At 38.9% G+C, this 23,042-nt stretch overlaps 1 protein-coding gene across 4 annotated transcripts in view; it reads left to right on the forward strand.

Annotated features, from left to right (window-relative positions):
- NRP1 (neuropilin 1) overlaps nt 1-23,042 on the forward strand; it is a 116,905-nt gene that overhangs the window by 63,537 nt on the left and 30,326 nt on the right. For all 4 annotated transcript variants that reach the window (XM_061350219.1, XM_061350229.1, XM_061350238.1 and 1 more), the window contains exons 7-9: nt 975-1,141; nt 19,054-19,209; nt 22,043-22,187. In XM_061350219.1, coding sequence (XP_061206203.1) covers nt 975-1,141; nt 19,054-19,209; nt 22,043-22,187 — 468 coding nt within the window. The remainder of the gene's footprint in view (nt 1-974; nt 1,142-19,053; nt 19,210-22,042; nt 22,188-23,042) is intronic.

Below are 23,042 nucleotides of genomic sequence, written 5' to 3' on the forward strand. Positions count from 1 at the left end.
AGATGCATCACCTTCAGAAAAGATGTGATAAAAAGGAGTGTGTACCCCACTTCACACACTGGTATTTTACCTTGAACTGCTAATGAAGGAATGGATTACATTCATATATTATGAAGTCACTAAAAAGAAGTGTAGGCACTTGTTATTTTCTCCTGCCTTTGCAGTGGGGTTGGTAAACTTCTGACAGGAGGGTTCATGAACAGCTGAGTGTCAGAGTCCATCTAAAGCCACTGGCCTCTGCTCTTCAGGCCAGTGCAAGGTTGAAGCCTTTCTTTTTGAAGACTTAAAGAAGAATTTAGTCTCCATGCCCTACCAGCCTTTGAATTGACTATAGTGACTAGGATGTCAATTGATTCTGAATTGTCTGCATAATTTTTGTATCAACAAAAAGATTGGATGGAGACAATTAGCATTACAGAAGACTTGTTAATTCCCTTATGTCATTCATCTTCTGGCCTGGATTCAAATTTTACTGATCTGTTTCTTTCCAGTGTCCAGGATCCAAAGAGAATTGCTAAAATTTTTATAATATTTTTAAAAGATTTTGTATTTTTTCTACAGGTGTAAATAGTTTTAAAATTAAATTATTTTATACAGTCTCCTGGTTTGTCTTTCCTGCCTTTGTGCATAATTATGAGTTGAACATACATTGTTTTGTATTATGAACCCACAGAAGTGCCTCTGCCACCCTAAAAATGAGAATTCTATAGTCCTATATTGAAATGGCTACAATGCTGGGCTAAAAATATTTGTATAGCATTATTATTGCAGGAATTACCATGGCAACTTGAATGACAGTATTAAGAATGACACCATAAGCCCATATTGCCTCACTCAAAGTTGCTAAAGAATTCAGAGTCACATAAAAATAAATTCTTTAGATATTAATATTCAAAGCAAGAAAATGTTCTCATTATTCAAAGCCTAAATCAAAAAGCTGACCATAATAATAATGGTAATTTATTTTTCATCAGATTTCCAGTGCATGGAACCACTAGGAATGGAGTCGGGAGAAATTCACTCTGATCAAATCACTGTCTCCTCCCAGTATAGCGCTATCTGGTCTTCAGAAAGGTCCCGGCTAAATTACCCTGAGAATGGATGGACTCCAGGGGAAGATTCTATCAGAGAATGGATACAGGTAAACAGATAACTTTTTTTAAATAGTATTAATAATACTCTGTGGGGAATGCAAAAGAAAAGACAAAAATAACAAAGTAAAGGACTTCCACATAATCTGAGAATCACTGCAAGTGAATAGCTCACATTCCCTATTAGACACACAAAAAAAGACTAACTCTCAAAGGTATGAAAAAAAGAAAAGGTCAGGAAGATTAATTCTTCTGCTTCCCACGTCTTTTGTTTTTTCAGTCTTCTGGGCACAAATAACAGAGATTTTGGTTTAGTGGAAAAGTCAATATTAGTTTAACATGCACTTAAAGTGGAATGTCCCAGTAAACTGAGCATGTGCTATGTCTCTAGCTGATTACAGTTAAGCATTAATACAGCACGGTGCTTTCATGCGCTCAGATTTCACCTCAGAAGACCTATGTCCCTTCTAGAATATGTTACACATCAAAAGAGTTCAATGGTTTCTGTCTTGTGCCTATTCTTCCACATCCTGAAGCACAACATTCATTAGCAACATTGGCTGCCTCAACTTTGCTCTGTTAATACAGGAGAAATCATGCAAACATTTGTTGCCACAAAGAGACTCCTTAAGTTCAGTCAATCTACTTGGGCTTATTGTTTGCTATTTGTTATTAGGTCCATGGCTTACTGGCACATGACCAGGTTAAGTTTATTCATATGAATTACTATATACAAATAACATATACCATCAAGCAAGTATTAATATCATTAGGTGGAAAAAAGCATTGATTTGTCTCAGTTATAGCTTGACTTACATTCTTAGTTGTAACCTAGATTCTATTTCTGTTGGCAAAAGCTAAGAGAAACACTTGAGCATATTAGATCAATATTCCTGATATTGAAAACTTGTTCATGTGCTTGAAACATTCCTCCTGCTTCTGTTGTTTTCTATAGGAAATTACTAACTGACATGTAAAAACAATGCCTTATTAGCCGTCCTTACAAACATTCACATTGGTGTTTCCTGTGAGGTTTGCTGTCGGCAAGAAAACTTAAAAACATGTTGAGTAGTATTTAGCAAAGGCAAAAAAGAGGGGAAATCTTTCATTTCTGATCCTTGGCACACAATGGGACTCTCAGGTGTCCTGCTTAGGGGTCCCTACACATCCTGAGCTCTTGGCAACTTGGTAATTGCTAATCAGACTTCAGAGTGGCAAGAAAACATTCTATTGATCCTTTTATTTACTTCGGAATAAATGTAAAAATCTCTGCAGCCTTATGTAGGTATAAAGCTTGTTATTAATCATTGCCATTTGCAATCCATGGAAAAAGGGTGGAATGCATCAGAATCAAATTCCACATGTTTCATCTGGTCAGAGGGCCACCCGCCACTTTTTCTTTATTTCCTTCTTTTCTGCTGTCATTTATGCATTATGACTCGATAATCAAAACAAGAGAGCTACTCAAACCTCATTCATTTTTTCTGTGCTTATTAACTTTATTAATTTATGATGACTATGTACATATATATATAGCTTAAGCCTTTCACTTAGAACTAGATCTCTCTGAGAAAAAGTTTCAAAGGACTTTTTTTAACCAGTAACTTTTTTTAATAACAAACACACAAGAGAATCCAAGCTGCTCTGGGGTTTATGCTTAACACAGCTCAGGGTACTTCGGGCCTCCTACCTGTGAGTTTCTCAGTCTCCTTAGCCTTCTGCCATAAACCAGGGTGCTCAGGGGCTGAAAAAAACACTGAGCATAATTTTTAGCAGCTTTATGCTGCTTCCAGATACCACATCAGCCAAGAAGCTGGTGGTTGTTCATATGCTATACTCTCATGCCACAGCTCTCACTTATTTCACCCAGCCCCTGGCTTTGAAAAGGAAGCATGAACTGTTTCCCTGAGCAGTCTAGCCCCAAGGCATCTCCTCCATTGCCCATGGCCCATATGGAGGGACTGGCACCCCCAAGGCAGATTTTATGGCAAAACAACTAGGCTGTAACAACCTTCTCTGCAGAGCTAGGTCTTGTTTGCATGACTGAGCCTGCAAAGTCTTGCCTGAAGATTCATTGCACTGAATAGGTATTAACAGAAGAGCTGTTAATCATTTCTACTGCTCAGCCTCTGTAACAGAAGCAGCCAAGCTATTTCAGAGATTGAGTATACCACCTTGTCTTTTCAGAGGGTACAACAGTTTATCTCATCTTTGGTTCCATTTGTGTCAGGAGGATATTAATTCTTATTTATTATGGCTTAATTCGATACTGACATTACTAAGTAAAACTTCCAAATGTGTTCTAAAAGCTTTCCTGTTAACTTTACTTGGTGATCTTTGAGAAGGGTGCTAACCTTTTCAGACCACCAGGCACCCATCTTCTACAAAGTCTTGATGCCGTTGGCAGTAAGCACGTTGAAAGCTTGTATTTAGATGAAATATTGAAATCCCATATTTCCTCTGTACAATTATCCCCAGGAACAGATGTTCATCTCCATGAGAGCTTACAGACAAACAGCCAAGGATAGGTAACTGATAAAACACTCTTAAATAACCTGTAAGAAAAAAAATAATTATAGTATTTTATAGGAGGAAGGTTTTTGTATAGGAAGGACTGGGGTCACTTTGCTCTGTTTTGTTCTGTATGCTGTTGTAAATTAACTATTTACGTGAAGTATTTGCTTTTGTGCAGTACAGCATAAATGGATTTTTGCTGCACAGTGCAAGAACTCAAGAACTCTAGAACACATTCAACATCAAAAAATAGGCTGGAGGGTACAGCAATGCTGAACTTGGAACTTCTGAAGTGAAAATTTCTGCCTACATGCCCTTGTCTCAGAGACAGAGATTTTGCGTGTATCAGTATTCATTAATTTCTTCACAATTGCAGGTTTCCAAACCTGCACACACACTGCAGCTTGTTAAGTAGCGATGTCTGCCTTCAAACTGCTAATATGCATATGCAACTAGGGCATATATATGAGATATGTACAATCATACATGGGAAAAACAGCTTAAAAATTCAGCTCCAAATGTTAATTTCCTTTGTGTACCAATTTTTTGAACAGGAGAAATATTATAGTTCTCCTTTCCTTTTACCCTTGCCTTCAAGGTTAATGTTTTTGCTAAGACAAAAGAAACAGAAAACCTCAGTTACATATCAGCAAAGGGAGATCAGTATCGATAAATGACGCCTAGAGGGCGTGCAATATGATTGTCTCCTTAGAGGTGTTGGTGTTTTTTGGTCTATTTCACTAAAAATACTTAGGAAAATAGTGTTGGCTTGTTGTTGTTAATAATGGATTTACATGAGTTCCATCTGTGGACATGAAACCCATTCTTTGGTGGCAAAACAAGGTTGCTCCTTTCTGTTTGACAGGGTACTAACTCCTGACTTCATCTGAAAGGATGCCTGCTTTCACCTGGCTCTGCTAAGTGAAAGCTGTCTTTCCGTTCCTCTCCTTAGTCGTTGAAATGTTAAAGCTTATATTCAAAATATCCATAGCACAGTCACACCGTAAGTCTGCACAGTTCTTTCTCCATTTTATTTTTATCCTCAAACAGAGGATAACAGAGTCACTCCAGATTGAATTTCTTCTTTAAAAACCCATTAATAAGGTTTGTGGATTTTCTAATATGAATGGAATAAAGATATGCATGAGGCAAGGGTTGCCAAAATAAGCATGAAGTTAGTATATTGTCATATGGGATGTTATTAGCTTCTCAACCTACTTGTTTATTACACTCGTGTTTCACACACTCGACTGCCCTTCAGTGTGAAATAGCATAATTTAAAATAAAAAATAAAACCAGCCCTTTAATTTAATCAACAGCAGGGAACTGCCATTGCAATGTAAGTCATTGTCCCTCATTAACATATCCTTTCACAGGAAAAATAGTATAGTGTTTCCATTTCTGTAATCTGAACAACAAACATGTTAATAGGTATCAGTTACCAGCCAGTTTCAGTACTTAGAACCAGTAAGAAGGCCTGTTCAAGGGTTTCACATCTGGTTTTAGTGAAACTGTTCTTGTCTGTGGTATTTAAAATTTAAAGAACTCCTGTTATTGTGCAATTGGGAATCCTAGGGGAGTACAATGTTAATGAAATCCATAATGTGCAGGGATTTTATGATTGCATTTTCAAGGCATTCCTTCAAAAGGGATGACTGATTTCTGCCATGGCAGCAGTAATTGTATTTTTACAGAGTAGATTTAAAGTTTGCATTTAAGAACAGCAGTTACGTTTACAGTTATCTGAAAAAAAAAGTAACGTGAAATCTTTATATTTAGGGAACTTTTTTTGCATCCTATTTCTGAAGCCACTGAGCCATGGGCTACTGTGTATGACAAGCCTTGCAACTTGGGATGCGCCACTGGGTCATGGCCAGCAGCCCTCCAGGGCACCGCAGGAGCCAGGGGGAGCTCAGGAGGAGTGCCTGGCTGGATAGGTGCTGTCAGCTACAGACACTTGTGACCCACGTGTGTGTGGTTTTGAAGGGAGACTGATTGCCTATTACCAGGGTCACTGGGAACCCGTGCCATCATCAATCCTCATAATAGTGTGGGTTTTCAAACCCACAAGGAGCAACACCTTCTGGGTACTTTTACTGCAGAATCTGTATGTTTTCTATCAAAATGTTTCTTCCAATGCATATAACACAAACCTTTACACTCCCACCAAGCTGGATGACAGTTTCTGGGTGGCACAATTTTTCTCTCATCCTGTAACACTGAACGAGACCTTCAGCTTGCCCAGAAAGCAAAGCATGTTTGCTAATAACACAAGCTCCTCAGTCCGTATTATGGCTGGAGTTGGACAAAACCATAAATCCAACTTTAAGAATCCTAGTATCAGATCAAAACTTTGCAGCCATAAAACAAAAAAGCAGTACTTATGTATAAACACACTCTGCCAGTTCAAATTTGTTCCAGAAAGGTTAACAGGGGGTTAACATAAATAGACATAGTACTCTGGATTGGGTATTATCTGTCATTCTGCAGCTGATGTAAGGCCATACGCTAGGATGAACTCCTTAGTGTGTGTTCTGCCTAATATGACATAAATGGTTAATCCAGTCCCAATGCATACTGCTGGGTTTTTCAGCAGGGCACAGATCTGGTATCACATGTAAACAAATGAAGTCAGACGTTGGCACAAGGAGCAGGTTTGGTCTGCTCCCTTTATCCTCTGCCTGCCCATCTCCATCTTGTCCCCCAGACATCCCTTCGGCACCTATAACTCTTGCAGAGTAATTCCTTAGACTTCTAGATGAGTTGGCCCTAGGAATATCAGTTGATCTGGTACAGAATTCCCCCTCTGCATCTTGCAGCATTTAGGGATCTGGAGAAAGGCCAGAGAGGTAAGAATAGGCCTCCTCAAAAAGCAGCCTGGGAGACCCCCCTCGCCTCCACTGATTGAAATATCAGTTGTTTATTTAACACTAACTCTCCCATGCAAGGAAAATATACTTCCATTGATTTAAAACACTTCTATGTATACACTACTTCATCAGAATGAGGGGGACCTCTGAGGTGGAATTTTCTTTCCACATTTATCTTCGTTCTTTTACATTTGCAGTAAGGTACATTCTTCATTATTCTCTCCTTTGTAAGCGAAACCCAGGAGCATGCCTTGTTGATGTGAACTGGTATATAGATTAGTACAGATTTATTCCTGTAGCACTTCTGAAAATAATTGCAGTTCATCGTTTGCTGTCTCTAACTTTCATCTGTGTCATAGCTTATTTCCTTATCAGGTATTTGCTTAAAAATACAGTCAGTATTTATACATGCTGCTGCACAGCACATTTGTTTCATTAACAGGTTTATTCTTACATCAGGCAGCTGTCTAGGTTGACTTTACTGAGCAAGCTTATCTAAATATTTCACATGAATGCTCAAGGAAGTGAACGTCAACAATGCCTGTTATTTTTATTCTTATTATTTCTGTTTCTTTTGGAATTTGATATGGCAGTGAAGTGCATCATATTATTGCATGGAATAACATGGAACCTGGTAAACCTCATCCTCCCAGTTCTCCTAGCCTTTGAAGGACTGCCTGAGACCTGAATTTCAGAGACTTTGTCGCAAGGCTTGCCCATCATTAGGGAGCACAGTGACATGAAAGCACAAAAACTGTCAGTCCTTTGTCTTCTCTACCACTTTAGAATACAAGTCATGTATTTGGCTCATGTCATTTTACAGTTCATAACTGCACTCCAGAAATTACAACAAGCAGAGTTAGCTTTGTGTAGAAAAATGTTACAGTTATCTTACGGTCTTAACATGCTTTGCACATGGGCAAAGAATGACAAAAGAATACTCCTTTCTGGAAATCACAGCCAGTACAGACTGTGACACAGTGCAGAACTGGGGTTAATTGACCCAGCAGGATAGATTCGTACCTTTATTTACTGTGACATGGGAATAAATGGTAGAGTTTCACAAAGGCAAGTACTGAAATTAGACAAGAGGGAGAGGGAAAAATAAAAGGGCCCTGCAACCTATGAAGGTCTTTTTGATTATTCAAAGTGCTTTAAGAGCTATTTTAGTACCAGAAAGTTCCCAGCTGTAGATTTATCACCCTGGGGAGGCTGGAGGGATGCTCAGAGAAATGTGCAAAACCATTGGCAGCCTTATTGCTGCAGAAGTTCAGGTGCAAAATGGAGTTTAGAAGAAAATCCTCTCTACCTCCCTCTGACATGTTTCAGCATCAGCCCTAATACAGACGGGAGTCCTGTGTGGCTCCGAGCAATCCTGCACGCAACATATGGAGGAGCAGCAGAAGCAGAGCTCCTCAGAGCCTCCACTACCAGCCTAATCATTATAATAGTTTCAGCTCTTTCAGGGGATCCATTATGCAGAGATCTGAGTAGTTTGTATATAACTCTGTAATTACCTATGCATCCACTTTCCAGTCCAGGCCTACATCCCCTCAACGGCTGCAAGACAGATGGCCCTTTAAAGCTGAGATAGTGAATTAAAAATGTGTCCAGTAAAAATGTTGATTCAGCAACTACTAAAATAATTTTGTAAATTTATCTCATTTTTACTAGCTGGTTCCAGAAGGGAAAGAAATTAAAACTTTTAAATATGGCTTTAAACTCAAAATCACGATTGTTGGGGCTTTTTATTAATCAAATAATCTTTTTCTTCTACTTTCATAGAAATTAAAGCCACTTAAAAAAACTCTGTACAAATTACTCCTCTCCCTCTGGTTTTTCTTTCCTTTCACCAGGTTCACGTTTGGCTTGACTCAAAACGTTTGTTAGAGTTTTCTGCTTTTTAAACTGCCATCAAGCCAAAAAAGCAGTTGTTTGTGCCATTCTGCTTGGCAGGGGAACTCTCTCCCAGATGGCCTGTGGACCCCATGAGGGATGAGGCAGGTTTGCCCATCCAGCTACCAGGAACTGCAACACATCTGCTTCAGCACAGCCAGGAATTTCTGCAGATGTGAAGAATGGTGTCTCAGGAGGAGATTTTTCTGAGTCCAGCAGAAATAAATTAATCTACAAGACTAGGCCAGTGTCAAACTGCGGGTGAGGTAGAGCTCAAGGCTAGAAGTTAAGTGACTAAGGGTAGTGGCTAAAAACACAGCCTTGGTTAGGAACGCACAACTGAGACAGGTTATAATAAGCACAGTTGTTACTGAGCTAAAGGTCTCGGTTCTCACCGGGCTGACCCTGAGTTGGAGACGATAGGTGTACTGCTAAATGCTTTGCAGAGGTGATTGTGCATTTTTATTCACTCTTTCCACACCTACACAGTAATACGAAACTGAGGAGTTCATGCATCCAGTGGGCCCTTCCCCACCCCAGCATCCATGCTGCAGATAGCTGAGCTATTATTTGCCTCCCCTGTCCTTGTGTCATCCAGATTTTCTATCCAAGTTTTATTCTGTTCTGCCCCTTAGGTGACATTTTCACTGCCGTAGCAAAATAGGTAAAGTGGAAGGATAAGTGAGATTTCTTCCAAGTGGTAAATACCTGCCCTTCAGAAAACAACTTGTCTTCTTCCCACATGAAAAAAAAATATATTTTTTTTTTCAACAAGTAAATGCTTCCTGTTTTGCTTTATCTCTAATGTTTTCATTCAAGGTTTTCAAAAGTGCTTTAAAAAGGCAGAATAAATGCCATAGCTGTCTAATAAACAACACCTACTAGGAGAGAAAATACAGTTGACCAAACATTAAGCTGAGGTTTGGTTCCTCTGTTTTCAGGAATAACTGGCTTCACGTCAGAGAAGCACTGTTTATACGTAACTTCCACCAACCACCTGTACCTATGTAGTCTGGTCCTTCTCTTTGTTGCAGTCTCCTCTGTTGAACACTTTGGGCCAAACTAATTTCATGTGTTGATCCTCTGAAGCTGTCAAAAAGATCAATTTGTCCTATCATATATAACACCAGGGCGTATTTTAACTGGACATATTTAGGTTATAGATCATAGTACTGTAGACTAAGGTGGCTTTCAGCCTTAACAGAGACTGAGCCAGCTCCTCCATTGCAAATCCTTTTAAATTCAAGCTACGAGCTGAAGAGGTGACATAATGCAATTTTAAAGTGCTCTTATTGGGCCCTAAAAATCAACTGTCCACAGGAGTGTTCCCCCCTTTCATGACAAGCTTAACTAAGAAAATACGTTCTATGATTATTTTTAAAAGCCACAACACTTACAAATCAATAGCTTTGCTCTTTACATAACTGGAGGTAGGTTTTAGGGAGGCAAAGTGCGGTTACACAAACCAGGCATCATTAGCTGACCAAAGAAACCCTGGAAACGAATTCCCCATGGTTGGACTTTGAGCAGAATGACAGAGATGGGGAAAGGCAGTCTCCCTCATTTGCTTTAATAGCAGGGGAAAGTTGTCTTGGGACTTGGCAGCCTCCACCATCCCTTCTGCTGTCTCACTTTGTCCTCCAGCACAGGACAAGAGCATCGCGCACAGCAGATAAAAGGTCTCCCAAATCACAGACTCAGAAGTATTTCATCTATACGTGTGCGTTCAGGGAGCTATGAGGGATGTAGCAAAGAAAAAGCAAAACGATCTTTGAAAGCATAGTCTTTGTCCCTCATTTTTCACCGCACATTTACAGAACCCTCACCACTGCAGCTACCTGACGCTTTTCTAGAAGGCAGCAGAAACTCATATTTTAAAAAAGCAGTGACTTGCTTGGTGACCCAGTAGTAAATTAAAATCATCATACACAATGTGTATGAAATAGAAAATCGAATTCTGGTGCAACAAAACTGACAGTTCCATTTAACAGAAAATAAATGAATGCAGACTCCTGTGGATGAATGACTGATTTAAAGAGACTGTGCCGATTTTCCAAGATGAGAAAGCCAATCACAAGAAAATACATGTATGTCTACGTGACACAGGCTATACACCTATTCCTATTGCCAGTGAAATTAGGCTTTAAAAGTTTAAAATCTTAAACACTGACACTTTTTCCTCATTTTGTTGCTACTTTTTCATAGAAAACCGAAAGCCTGAACTTTAAAAATATCTAAGTGTAACAAGTTCCAGTGATTTCAGTGGAACTCACCCTGACACAGTCACTGCACAGTCAAATCTATGTACACCATCAAGGTGTGCTGTCTGAGACAGCAGAGGTTTAATTCTGCATAGCATACCATCTCACCGTTAGCTTCCTACACAACTAGCATAGGTACGCTGTGAAACAGGAAGAAGAGGTTATTTCTGTATGTTTACACATGTGTAATATTGTACTTATATTCAAAATACCAAAAGCATTATAAATGAAGTCCTTCTGCCTGTGCCCTCTGATTTTAACAGAACAGCAGCTGGAAAAAAAAAAAAAAAAAAAAGTCCTATAGAACTTTATAGACAAAATTCACTGTTTTCCACCCAAAGCCCAGTTATTCACGTGTGAAGCAGCGTGATAGAGAAGCTTTGGATTCCCATTTGTGCATTAACTGCTCAGTAAACTTCGGGGGAAAAGAGTCCTACAATTATGTCCTTCTCTCAGAATAGAGTGGTTCTGCAAGTATTGCTATAGAGTTTCCCTTTTCTATAGTTTCTAACACAAACTGGGAAAGTTACATTCAAATTGCACTAAATAGTTGTCTTCATTCCAGATCAGAGGATTAAGTTCAGGTTTAAAATTAAATGTAAATTACAAATAAGTATTCAGAAAACGTTAATTAAAAGTATTACGTTCCTGACTCATTTCTTGCTCAGCAAGGGTTCCTAAGTATCTTAGCTGGAGAAAGGGGCCATTCACATTCCTCCTTTTTTTTGACCAAGTCATTGTACATGTCTTAGGTTATCCATTTGCAAGTTAATGTAGTGCAGAGCAAAGGTTTTCATTTTAAAGAAGTAATATTTCACAGCAAGATATGCTCCTGCAAGATGTAAAACATTCTTTTCTCTAAAGCACTGAGAGTTAATCAGCCTTTCTGTTCATTGCTACAGAGAGGGTTTGAATGACATAAGATGCTGATTACTTAGATCCCAGAGTCTATAGAAATCCAATACGATTACATTTTCCTCCTTTTGTTATCAGAGTTTATTGTATCTTGGTGTTCAGGTTTTAAGTAGTTTTCAAGCAAAAAAAAAAATTAAGAAAAAGGTATTTTCTGAGTCTTCTGAACAGCGATCATGTTACATCAGAGCACCACATGAATGCATAAGGTGGAGCTTGCAAACGAATAGCAGAAGGATCATTCCCTATCACTGCATGTGCACTGGATGCATTTCATACAGTAGTGAGCCCATTTCAGGGGAGCACTGCATTGCCCTTGCATTTAAACCCAACTCCTTCAAAGACTCACACTAAAAATATCACACAAACCTAATGTGTACCAGTGGCAGCACCTCTCTGGGCCCAGTCGCAGCATTTCTCTTTCACATTTGATCTTTATAGTTTCCATACTAGAGCTATTTGGTTTGCTGAATTCTGGAAATGTCTCAAGTTGAAATGCTAGTGTATTAACCTGCTATACTGAGTCTCTTTTGTTTCTCTTTACCAGAGTGCTGCTTGCCAATTTTTACAACTACAGCAGATTTTACTATTCAAACAGAACCAGATGGAACACCAGTTCAAAGAACATGTCAGAATTAAATATTTCTTTTTTAATTAGTTACTTCTGATTTATGCAAAAAAAAAATTAACATAAGAGTGGGAGAATGTGCCATGAATCCAGATGCAACACAGCCCACACAAGCATTATCTTTCCTCTGTCAGAGACACAGAGGTCTTTTCTTTCATTTCTTCATTGTCTTTTTTTCCTTTTTCTTTCTGGATTTCATTTCTCTTACACTTTCTGCATCTTTTCCTTATTGAACAGCCCCATAATGTTGACTAAGGCTCTCTTATGTTCATCAGTCATACTTTTTCATCATTATCTTAAATTTTCTCTTGTAGAAACTGGCTGATCTTCCTCTAAAAACATTACTGTACTCAGTACTGCGATCCCAGCACCAGTATCTTAATGTGATGACATCCTTTAAGTCTATTCTTTGTTGTCAGTTGGAGGAATCTTTATACTTGAATTTTTTTCTGCTGCAGAGAAGCATTTGGGCAGAAGGTGAAGATTGTGAGGAATATTTCAGTTGCTAAAGAAAGTTTATTTCCTTTTTGCTGCCAAGCATTGATATTTCTTTAGCATGAATGTTTGCTCATCTTCTCTTTCGTGCTTCCCCATTTTTGCCAAGTCACATAAGGATTGATTAGAATCATAGAACCATAGAATAGTTAGGGTTGGGAAGGACCTTAAGATCATCGAGTTCCAACCCCCCTGCCATGGGCAGGGACACCTCACACTAAACCATGCCACCCAAGGCTTCGTCCAACCTGGCCTTGAACACTGCCAGGGATGGAGCATTCACAACCTCCCTGGGCAACCCATTACAGTGCCTCACCATCCTAATAGTAATGAATTCCTTCCTGATATCCAATCTAAATTTCCTCTGTTTAAGTTTTAACCTGTTACCTCTTGTCCTATCACTACAGTCCCTAAAGAAGAAGAGTCCCTCCCCAGTATCCCTATAGGCCCCCTTCAGATACTGGAAGGCTGCTATGAGGTCTCCATGCAGCCTTCTCTTCTCCAGGCTGAACAGCCTCAATTTTCTCAGCCTATCTTCATACAGAAGGTGCTCCAGTTCCCTGACCATCCTCATGGCCCTCCTCTGGACTTGCTCCAACAGTTCCATGTCCTTTTTATGTTGAGGACACCAGAAGCGCACACAATACTCCAGGTGAGGTCTCATGAGAGCAGAGTAGAGGGGCAGGATCACCTCCTTCGACCTGCTGGTCACGCTTCTTTTGATGCAGCCCAGGATACGGTTGGCTTTCTGGGCTGCAAGCGCACAGCATAGCAAATAGCATAGCATAGCAAAGCATACTGACTAAGGGCAGTTGTTAGGCACAAACTAGAAGTTGAGCATGTGATTAGCTGCTTTCTCTTCTGGGGCTTTCAGGATGTTGCTGTCAAGGTCAATAAGAAAGACTTCAGTGATTCAGGAGAGATCTTACTAACATCAATGTCTCCTCTTTTTTCTTTTTACGGAGCTGCCACAGTATCACTGAGAATTTTGCACAAAGATCTAGAACACTTTACAGCCTTAACTACTGTCACTAAACGCAGGATGAATATTTACACCCTGTCATTAAGCAAGGACTTGTGCTTTTGTAACTCATTTCAAGGACAAAGACTTTTGAAAGTAATTTTCCAGCCAAATTAATTAGACTGTTTTCAGAATTTCTACTAAAGCTTGTGCCATTTCTGCTTAGCATTATAATCTTCTTTACTTAAAGCTCAGTAAATAAAGGAATTGACTGGTAATTGTATATACATCATAGGAGAGCATGATTGGTCAAATCAACAGCAACAACTAATAAAAAAGATGAACTATTGCTTAATTAAATATTTGACAGAACAGTGAAGCATCACAACAGTTAATCTGACTCAGAGCACTGTCTGCTATCTAGGGAAATGACAGAGTTCTCTGAAAATATTTACTTTGGTATGTTGTGTCAAGTGATGGATTATACAGCTTTTCAAGCCACAAGAGATGCCCACAACAAAAAGCTTCCTGTTGTTAATCAAACTCCAGCACTTTGTCCTTTATTTTCTCAGGCTGTTAAACAGACAGACCTACAGTAGGAGTGTTAAAAGCTGGTAAAACTGCTCCCTTGCTACAGCTCCCTCGATGACTGTATTTTATTTTACGAGGCAGACTTTCATTCTGAAAATATGGTCTTCCATACTATGACATGGTTATGCATGATGAAAGGAAGCAGCAGTATTAATTTCAAGTCTTGTATGTTGTGTGTTCTTTATCCAGCAGTTCACTAAGACTTGCTACATCATTCATTGTACAGAGCTAACTGTTATTGGTTTTCCTTCTCTTTAACTGGTGTCTAATAAAATGAGTATGTGCATGCCACCCCTTCTACATGTATGCCTTAAAAATGCGTCACCCACCCACTGTCTTTGGAAACAGTAAGACAGCAATAAAAATATTTTTCCTGGATGCTGAAAGATATTGCAGAATAAATAGTGAGGAAGTAATTCATATGTAGAAAGAGCTAGTGTCTTGCAATATGCTCTGGCAGGAAAAAAAGTTGATTTTAGAAGGAGGAACAGCTAGGGCTTTTTTTACATGAACATTTCTCTCCTGTAAAAAAAAAAACAAACCACACACACTTTAGATGTTCTGTATTTCTTGTAAGTTAGGGGCCCATTCCTACAGGCAAGTCCACTCCCAGTCTTGTACTTGCTAATGAAGGCAGTCACGTTGCTGCACTGGCAATTATCAAAGGCTGTGGCTTTGCATAAGGCCCTAAGGCATCATTTTCCAAGAGAGATATGCTTTTTTATCTGAATGAAAGTGAACAAATTTTGAAAAAAACCCAATTAGCAACATACTGCAGTTAGTCAAAGCTGAAACTCTGGTCATGGAAATGAAATGTCAAGATTCCAGGTTTGGAGACAGCTGCCTATCTCGGATCACAGCCATACAGCATGCAATAACTTCTAAAATTGCTTGCATCCTCTAAAATAAATACCAGATGTTTGTTTATCATATGTGCAGAAAGTTAAATGTCAAATAATTGCAGGGAAATGCATTTGATGTTCATCTTCAAAAGTACTGTATTTCATCACCACCTCTCTTCACAGTTCATTTTAATGTGAAACACAAGTTCTTGAAACAAAAAGGCCACAAGAAAAATAATTGTTAAAGATTTGTATTGCTACCTCAGCTGGAGGAGACAGAATCTGAGAAAAATAGGTTACTTCTGGTCATGTTAACACTTCGAGACCTCTGTGGAGATGACATAAAAGTAGATTGGAAATCACACAGTGTACTCTATAAGCATAAGCCTCCAAAAAGCCTAAGAACTCCTATCTGTTTGGTAACACAGCTGTACTAGAGATACTACCCTCTGCAATAATTCCTCCGCCTAAAGTTGTTCAGAACTGTGTCTTACCACAGCTACATTTTGGTACCCTTAAGTGCCAACTGTTAATAGCAGTTCATATGGTTGAACTTCAACTCTGCAACATTTAGAATGTGCATTTTACACACAATTTTGCATTTTACAGAAAGTAAAGTTTTAAAAATCATTGGAAAGAAAACAAAATACATCACAAAGTGGTTAATGAAATTGAGCTCAATAGCTCATTAAAATGTCATGCAGTTTCTGAGGGGAGTTCTCTGCATAATTTATTTCTCTCACCTTACTTGGAGGAGAAGCCTGGTACATTTAGAGAGCTTGATTTACAAACATACTTAGGCACCACAGAGGGGTGCTCAGTGTTGCAATTCTGTTTGCACGCACCTGGAGAGAAGCGGTTCCTTTCTGGAGGCTACAGCAAAGAACTGTCAAAGGGAAGAAAATGCCTTAAGCTCTGCCTCTTTCCTGAACCCCTGCATTGACACAGAGTTAGTACTAAAAACTCCAATCCTTCTGCTTCTCTTCTGCTTAGCCCCACCTTTCTTATTTGCACTTCTCCTTTTCCACAAAACACTAATGGAGAAAGGTTATTCTTTTTTCTTCTATCAGCTTGTGAGCAAACACCCCCTGGTATGTGGCAGGCCTGGAGCTGCAGCTTGCTTTTCCAAGAGGTTTAAAACTGTTGCACATAGCTAAACACTCAACCCATCAACCTCCAGGTGCTCCAGGAGAGGACTATAGTTCCAGTTTTTAAGAAGCCCACTAGATTTGCTGATCTGGATAGAGCGCATCTATAGGAAGGGATGTTCTCACTAACAAGAGATGCCTTCCTATTCCTGTACCATATTACACAGTTATTGGAGCCATGAGCACTAATGAGGTTTCCCCTTCCCTATCTAGAGGCAATAAATTAGAGGTCTTCTCAGAGTCTTTCTCTCCCGGTGAGCTGAGCTGCTAACTTCTGGCAGGAGAATTCCTGCCTGCCTTTTAAATTCTGCCAGATTTCAGGCTATATTCATTGAGTGTCTAGGACTTAGACCTAGGCAGTGGGATAGATGCTGTGGGATATTCAGTGCCCTGGGAGTTAGAGAGGTACATTGAATACCAGCATTTGGGACCAAGCATAATCTGGGGAACTGAAATTCTTTGATGAAACAAGCCTGAGTTGCTTTAACAGTGACTGGTAGCTGTAATTGTTAGTTCAGGCATCAACTAATCAAACCTTCCCCTAAATGCCCAATGTTAAATTTTAGCTTGCCTTCAAATACCTAGAACTCTTGTAATAGGCCATTTCTTGACTTTATTCACAATGAAGTACTTACTGTATATTAAAAAGCCCCTACTAGAATCATTTCAAATCAGCTGGAACAGTACAGGGTTGGGACCCTAATCATTTCAAAACTGAAGAGCTGTTTCAAATTGTAAGAGAAGCAGATCATTTAAATAACTTAGCTCTGCACTCCCTCAGACTTCCAGATTTTCAAGTGCACTTCAGCCTGGAAGTGAATGTGGTATTGGACATAACTCAGTGCAGCACACTTTACAATCAGCAGAGTACAGTTTGGAGAGCATTTCAAGTTAAGCTGAGATTGCTCAGTGCAGTGATGCCCACATTCCCCCATTAACTTTCAGATTGCAACAATCTAACATCTGAGACTCTCCAGTTACTTTAAATCACTTGATTGTTTTTGTAAGGTGGTGCTGGGATTCTTTTTTTTTTTTTTTTTTTTTAAGACTGAACTTTTGTGTCATGACAGAAAAATATGTTTCAGCATTTCACCCCTAAAGACAAGGGCTAAAATGTTACATATAGAATTTACCAGCCTTAAAAACGGGGGCAGGGGCTTTGCCCTGAGAGATTGTTCTATCTGTCACACACAAGGCTCCTATTCTTGTGCTGGAAGACTTCAAAATGCCTCACATATGACATGGGCATTGAAAGAGCAACCAGTCTGTCCTCAAGCACTTCCTTCAACCTTTTGAGAGAGCATGTTGATTTAACTGCTCCAGCGCCTTTGGATATATGACACACATCCAGGAAAAAGGATGCCTGTGGGACAGAAGGGTCATATATTCTGCGTCCTGGAACTTGGGAAATAATAAAAAGCCTAAGACATTCATGGGCCATTCACTTGGGAAGAGTTAATTAACCTATTATTATCCTACTAAGGTCTGGACAACTGAAGTTTAGGGGAATAAATTATTCCAATTAATATCATATGAGTAGTCTCATTTTATATTGAAATTAAGTGGGTTGCTTTAGGAAACAAAGAGAAGATTCTAGCTGCAGAGAAAAAGAACGATGACTTTGCTTTTCATTGGTTTGTTATTATGGTTAAAGAAAGGCTGTAAGGCATTTCAAAGCTGTGTCACCAACCTGGCTGTGAGAAAGTTTTGTGCTTAGTTTCATCCATTTGGCAGCTGGAGTTGTATACTGGGACAAAGGTTTTGTTTGCCAGCAGAACTGACTTTGAGTAGCTGCACTCCTGCACCCCACACCATCCTCCCAGCAATGTCAATACATCTTCTGTCATACCACATGATGAACTAGATAAGTAAACAGATTTGGTTGACAAACAAATAAACAAGTGGGGGAAGGGAAACTTAACCTAGATCACTTGTCCATTTGGCTGCAATGTAACTTCACGAGAGAAGGAGAAAGAATGAGTGAAGAAGAGAGAGGGCCTCTAACACGCATTCATGTGCACACTATAGCATTCATTTCTCCTGCAATTTCAAAATGTCATTATTTTCTAATGTTCTAATGTCATTTGACAGAGCAAAATTATTGCACCTCTGCTAATGCTTCTTTCTGTTTTCTTCAAATACATCATACAGTACAAGAAACTCATTTGCTTTTTCCCCAGCAAAATCACACAGTGATTCATAAGTATCTTGTGACTCACTAATACACCAGAGGTTTCTTTTCTTCTCTTCTGTTTGCAAATGATGATCTCCTGGGTTTTAGAAGAATTCTAGTTATCATTCCCTAAGTGCACAACTTTGATATTGAACTATTAAATTTCATCCCATTTCTAATACTGCAGTCCTTACGGTCGTTCAGTTCTCACTGCATGAGTCTCCCCTGTATTGATAATGCCTTGCAGCTTTGTGTCCTTAGCAAATTTCATTAGCATCTATTCAAGGTAGTTAAAGTATGAAGTAAGATTGTACACGAGACTGATCCTTGAGGAGCATCTCTATTAACTTCTCTACAGCCTGGTGTTTTCCATTGCACTGATGGGGTCTCTTGTTCCTCCTCCACAGAGGAAATTTAATTCTCTGGCATGTGAATAACACTTCTGGGTAATTAGGCAAATGTTCCCATCTCTTGTGTTGACACTATTTACCAAAAAAGGACATTATGGCTATATTATTATCAACAATATGTTGCAATTTCCTTTATATGAAATCCTTATTATATTTGTAAAACATGGGGGAGGGGGGAGGGGGCAGAGTGGGTGTCACTTCTGCAGTGCTGTTATGCTCTGAACTGATTGTCCTTCTGTCTCAATTCATTTGTTACCACAGGTAGATCTAGGCCTTCTCCGCTTTGTTTCTGGAATTGGGACTCAAGGAGCCATCTCAAAAGAAACAAAGAAAGAATATTATCTGAAAACATACCGCGTAGATGTCAGCTCCAATGGAGAGGACTGGATTACACTGAAGGAGGGAAACAAGCCTGTCGTAAGTCTTTTCTCCCGTACCTCTCTTTGGCCAAGAACTGTTAATTACTATCAATTGTTTAAAAAAATAAACAGGATTAAGGTATCACAGTTTTCATCAGATTGCTCAGGGTTAATAATATCCCAAATCCAAAACATAGCTATTGTCTCAGTAGTAATGAACTACAAAAATTGTTTATCCAAAGCACAAAGCAACTGAAAATGGTGCAAGGTGCTGTCCTGTCTGTTGTACCCAAAATAATGTGAGTGGTTCGACTCTTTTCCCTGGAGTGTGCTGCTGCTTCCTAGTTTGCCAGAGACTTTGTATGTGACCTTAAGAAAAACACTGTGGGGAACTTTTTTAAAGATATGTAGCTCCCTTATCTGCAATGAAGCTGTGGATATGCAGTGTGTCAGTGCCTCAGATCCCTGTGCATAGCCATGCTGTCTTGCAGGAGGGCTAGCAAGTGATTAGTAGTTCGTTAGACTTCCAAGCTCCTCAGTGATGGGGGTCATGCAGACAGATAATTAGGCACATCTTTCCATCCTTATAGATTTTTAGCACCTTTCCATTTATCAGCAGATTTGCTCTCTGTGACCTCCCAATGAAACAGCTTTAGGCACTCCTAAGAAAAATCTTCATTATGTGCTACCATGAGCATAGAGCTCATTACTGAGAAGTCAGTTCTGCTCCAACTCTCACATGAATAGTCCCAGTGAGGCTGTGCTTCCCTTCCCACCTCGCTCAGGATGTGCCCCAGAGCAGCATCCCTAGAGGCTGCCAGCGGCTGATGCAACTGGAAAGATTTTGTGGTACCTCCCTTCAAAATAGCTTTTTTTGACCCTTCTGTGAAGACCGAGAAGATCTGTACAATATTAAACTCTATCAATGTAACCATATCTAGCTCTAAATATTTGGTTACTGATATTTGTCCCTGATTCATCTGTAAGTGCTACACCAAGTCTGCTGTATTTATCTAAGCAAAATGATAGCAGTGTTTAACATATACATCTTTCTTCTTTGAAACACTTGGTAAAACAACAAAAAATGAATCCTGACAGCTTCTCTTTGACAGGTATTATCCTGTTTTTACAGAGAAGGAACTTTAGATGGTCAAATGCTACAGTGTGGGTACTGTATAATGATGTATAGAGGTACAATAACTGGCTTGCCTAAAGTCACAAGAGAAGCAAATGTGGCCAGTCTCCTGAAACACAGGGTCTCCTAGCTCTGGTTTCCATGATCTGAACAAATGCCTCTTTCAGAATCAGACCTTTCTTGATCTTCAATACCAGCTTCTATTTGTAAACTCTTCAAGAGTGTAGTTTACATGAGTTTGTCTTGTACATGATGTCCTTAGTGAGAACACTTACTAAACCTGTGTTATTTGTTCAAAGGGTTTATAAAAGAATCAGGTTTCTAAAATGGCTATATTTTACTGTTAATCAGGTCAAGAAAAACTATGCACCATTCTTCCTCTGATATTTTTAAACAAATGAAAAGTTAAGTAGTCTTGGCTACTGAAGAAACAGCAAAAGCAGGCAGCTGCAAATCCCTTCAAGGCAGCCTCACATGAGAACTGGGACAGAAGAGCTCACTAATTGCATATGAGAAGCTATGTACTTTTGAGAAAAGACTGATTTTCTCTATCAGTCAGACCTTGACAAAACTACAGTAGGTTCTCCCAGAGAAAATAAAAGTTGCTGAAAAGTAGCTCCATTTAAAATCTTTTGCTAACTATGAAACTCCTATGTTAAATTACTTGAGATATAACTGAGACTGATGAGTTGACAGCTGTGCGCTGCTGGTCTCTGCTCCATGAGTGCAGTTACTGCAAGTAACAAACAGGAAAGTGGACAGTGTATGTATCTCCCATAAAAGGAGAGAGGTTTATATCTATGGAAAACAGGAAATTGCTCCTCTCTACGTGAGGAAGAAACAGGAAGCTGAATCACCTTCTTTGGGCTAGAACATTGCAAGGTTTCAGCTTTGCTAGGAAAGAGCGTGTCTGCAGGATCCTCAACGTGAAAGCACAACACAATCCTGTCCCTTCTTGTGGAAGTCTCATTGTTCATATAATTTGACTGCTAGCCTCAGGAGACACAGACAAAATCTTAGAGCCTGACATGTACATTTTAAATAGACTTCCATCTCAGTATGCAAGAAAAACTGAGTATGTTTATCCTTCTTAAAAATTATTTTAAAACAGCAGGTTAACAAAGCAAGCTTTGCACAATACGCTCCGCAAAACTCTTTTAAGTCTAAGGATAACAAAATAATGTGTGTTTTTATCCTAACTCTGTATGGGATATTTATGGTCTGACCCAGAGGTTCTGAAGCTTTTTGCATCATTTTATAAATGTACGAGGAATAAATCTGCCTAATGGGACGTTGAGGGATTCTTCCAGGACATGGCAGTCCTTGGGTGAGAAAGACCATCATATGTCATTCCTGCATATAGATCTGGACATCAGGAACACTTCAAAATAGACTGGGAGTGGACAGACCCTTGTTGCACTCAATTGAGCTCTTGCTCTTAAAATGGTCCTGACCTCTCCTGATCTGCTCTGCAGTGTTATGGTGTGTTATGGGACTCTGCAGCTGGCAAGTATTTTTTAATATTATTGAACATGTTGAATCTTCTTTTTTAACTCTCCAAGGAAAGTTTATCTGTCTCCAAAAATTGGCTTAGAGTTTAATGAAATAATTCCCTACACAAGTCTTTCGTCTCAAACCTCCCTTCCCTAGATAACCGTGGTTAGACCTTGAATCATAACTATCTGTAAAACACAGAATTATAAACACTATTTAAGAGAAAGACTAACAAATATATACTTTTTCTTTCCACACAAAGGTGTTTCAAGGGAATAGCAATCCCACTGATGTTGTTTACAGACCTTTTGCCAAACCAGTTTTAACACGGTTTGTGAGAATTAGACCTGTGTCTTGGGAAAATGGAGTATCACTAAGATTTGAAGTTTATGGCTGCAAGATAACAGGTATGTCTTGGTAAGGATTTTAAAACCAAGGGAACTTATTTTGCCTCTGCTGTTTTATTTTTATGAGTGAAATGCATTTTCACTATTTCCACTGTGGTGTGAGTGGATAAATGGAAAAAAAAAAACAACAAACCAAACACAATAAAACACTACAACCCAAACATACAGGGTTATCTGAATGTTGTTCTGGCATTGCCTTTTACGTGTTCAGTTTAATTATTTTATAGATTTATGCAGAATACCTGAAATACAGGGACACTTTGCAAATTCCTATCTTGTTTTTCCTTCCTAAACCTCCAGTGTCTCTTTCTCATGCCTGCTATTTATAGATAGTTCTCAGCAGGTTTCCCAAGAAACAAACATACATAGCTTGCATCGCAAGGTACAAACACTTAGTTCTGAAGTCTATTCAAGCGTTATCATCAAAATACTATCTTGGATTAAAAAAAAAAAAAAAAAAACAAAACCAAAAACCAAAAAACAAACCAGTCACAAGCATTAATGTTTTCTGAAGTCTTTTTTCCACCTAGTTTTAGTATTTCTATGACTTCTACAAAATAAAAGCATTTTTATATGTAAAAATACAACTTATATTTAAAGAAAATATTAATGATTTAATAGATTTACAAAGTTGATTTTTCTAAAAAATACAGACCATCAATTTACAGCACTTAATACAGTTCATTGGCACTGATTTAAAATAGTTCTAGAGATTATCCTTTTTGTTTTTCAGTTAAAGTGTTTCTTTAGTCTTGAAAATGTTTCTTATGACTGGTTTCCATAAAGCAGGAAAACAATATCACTGATTACTATGTTATAGAATACCAAGTCATTCTATGAAATCTTTTCAGATTA

Source organism: Neopsephotus bourkii, unplaced genomic scaffold, assembly GCF_033783945.1.
Source record: "Neopsephotus bourkii isolate Nb327-2 ecotype Australia unplaced genomic scaffold, CSIRO-AGI_Nbou_v1 NB_53, whole genome shotgun sequence".
In the NCBI taxonomy this organism is placed as follows: Eukaryota; Metazoa; Chordata; class Aves; order Psittaciformes; family Psittacidae; genus Neopsephotus; species Neopsephotus bourkii.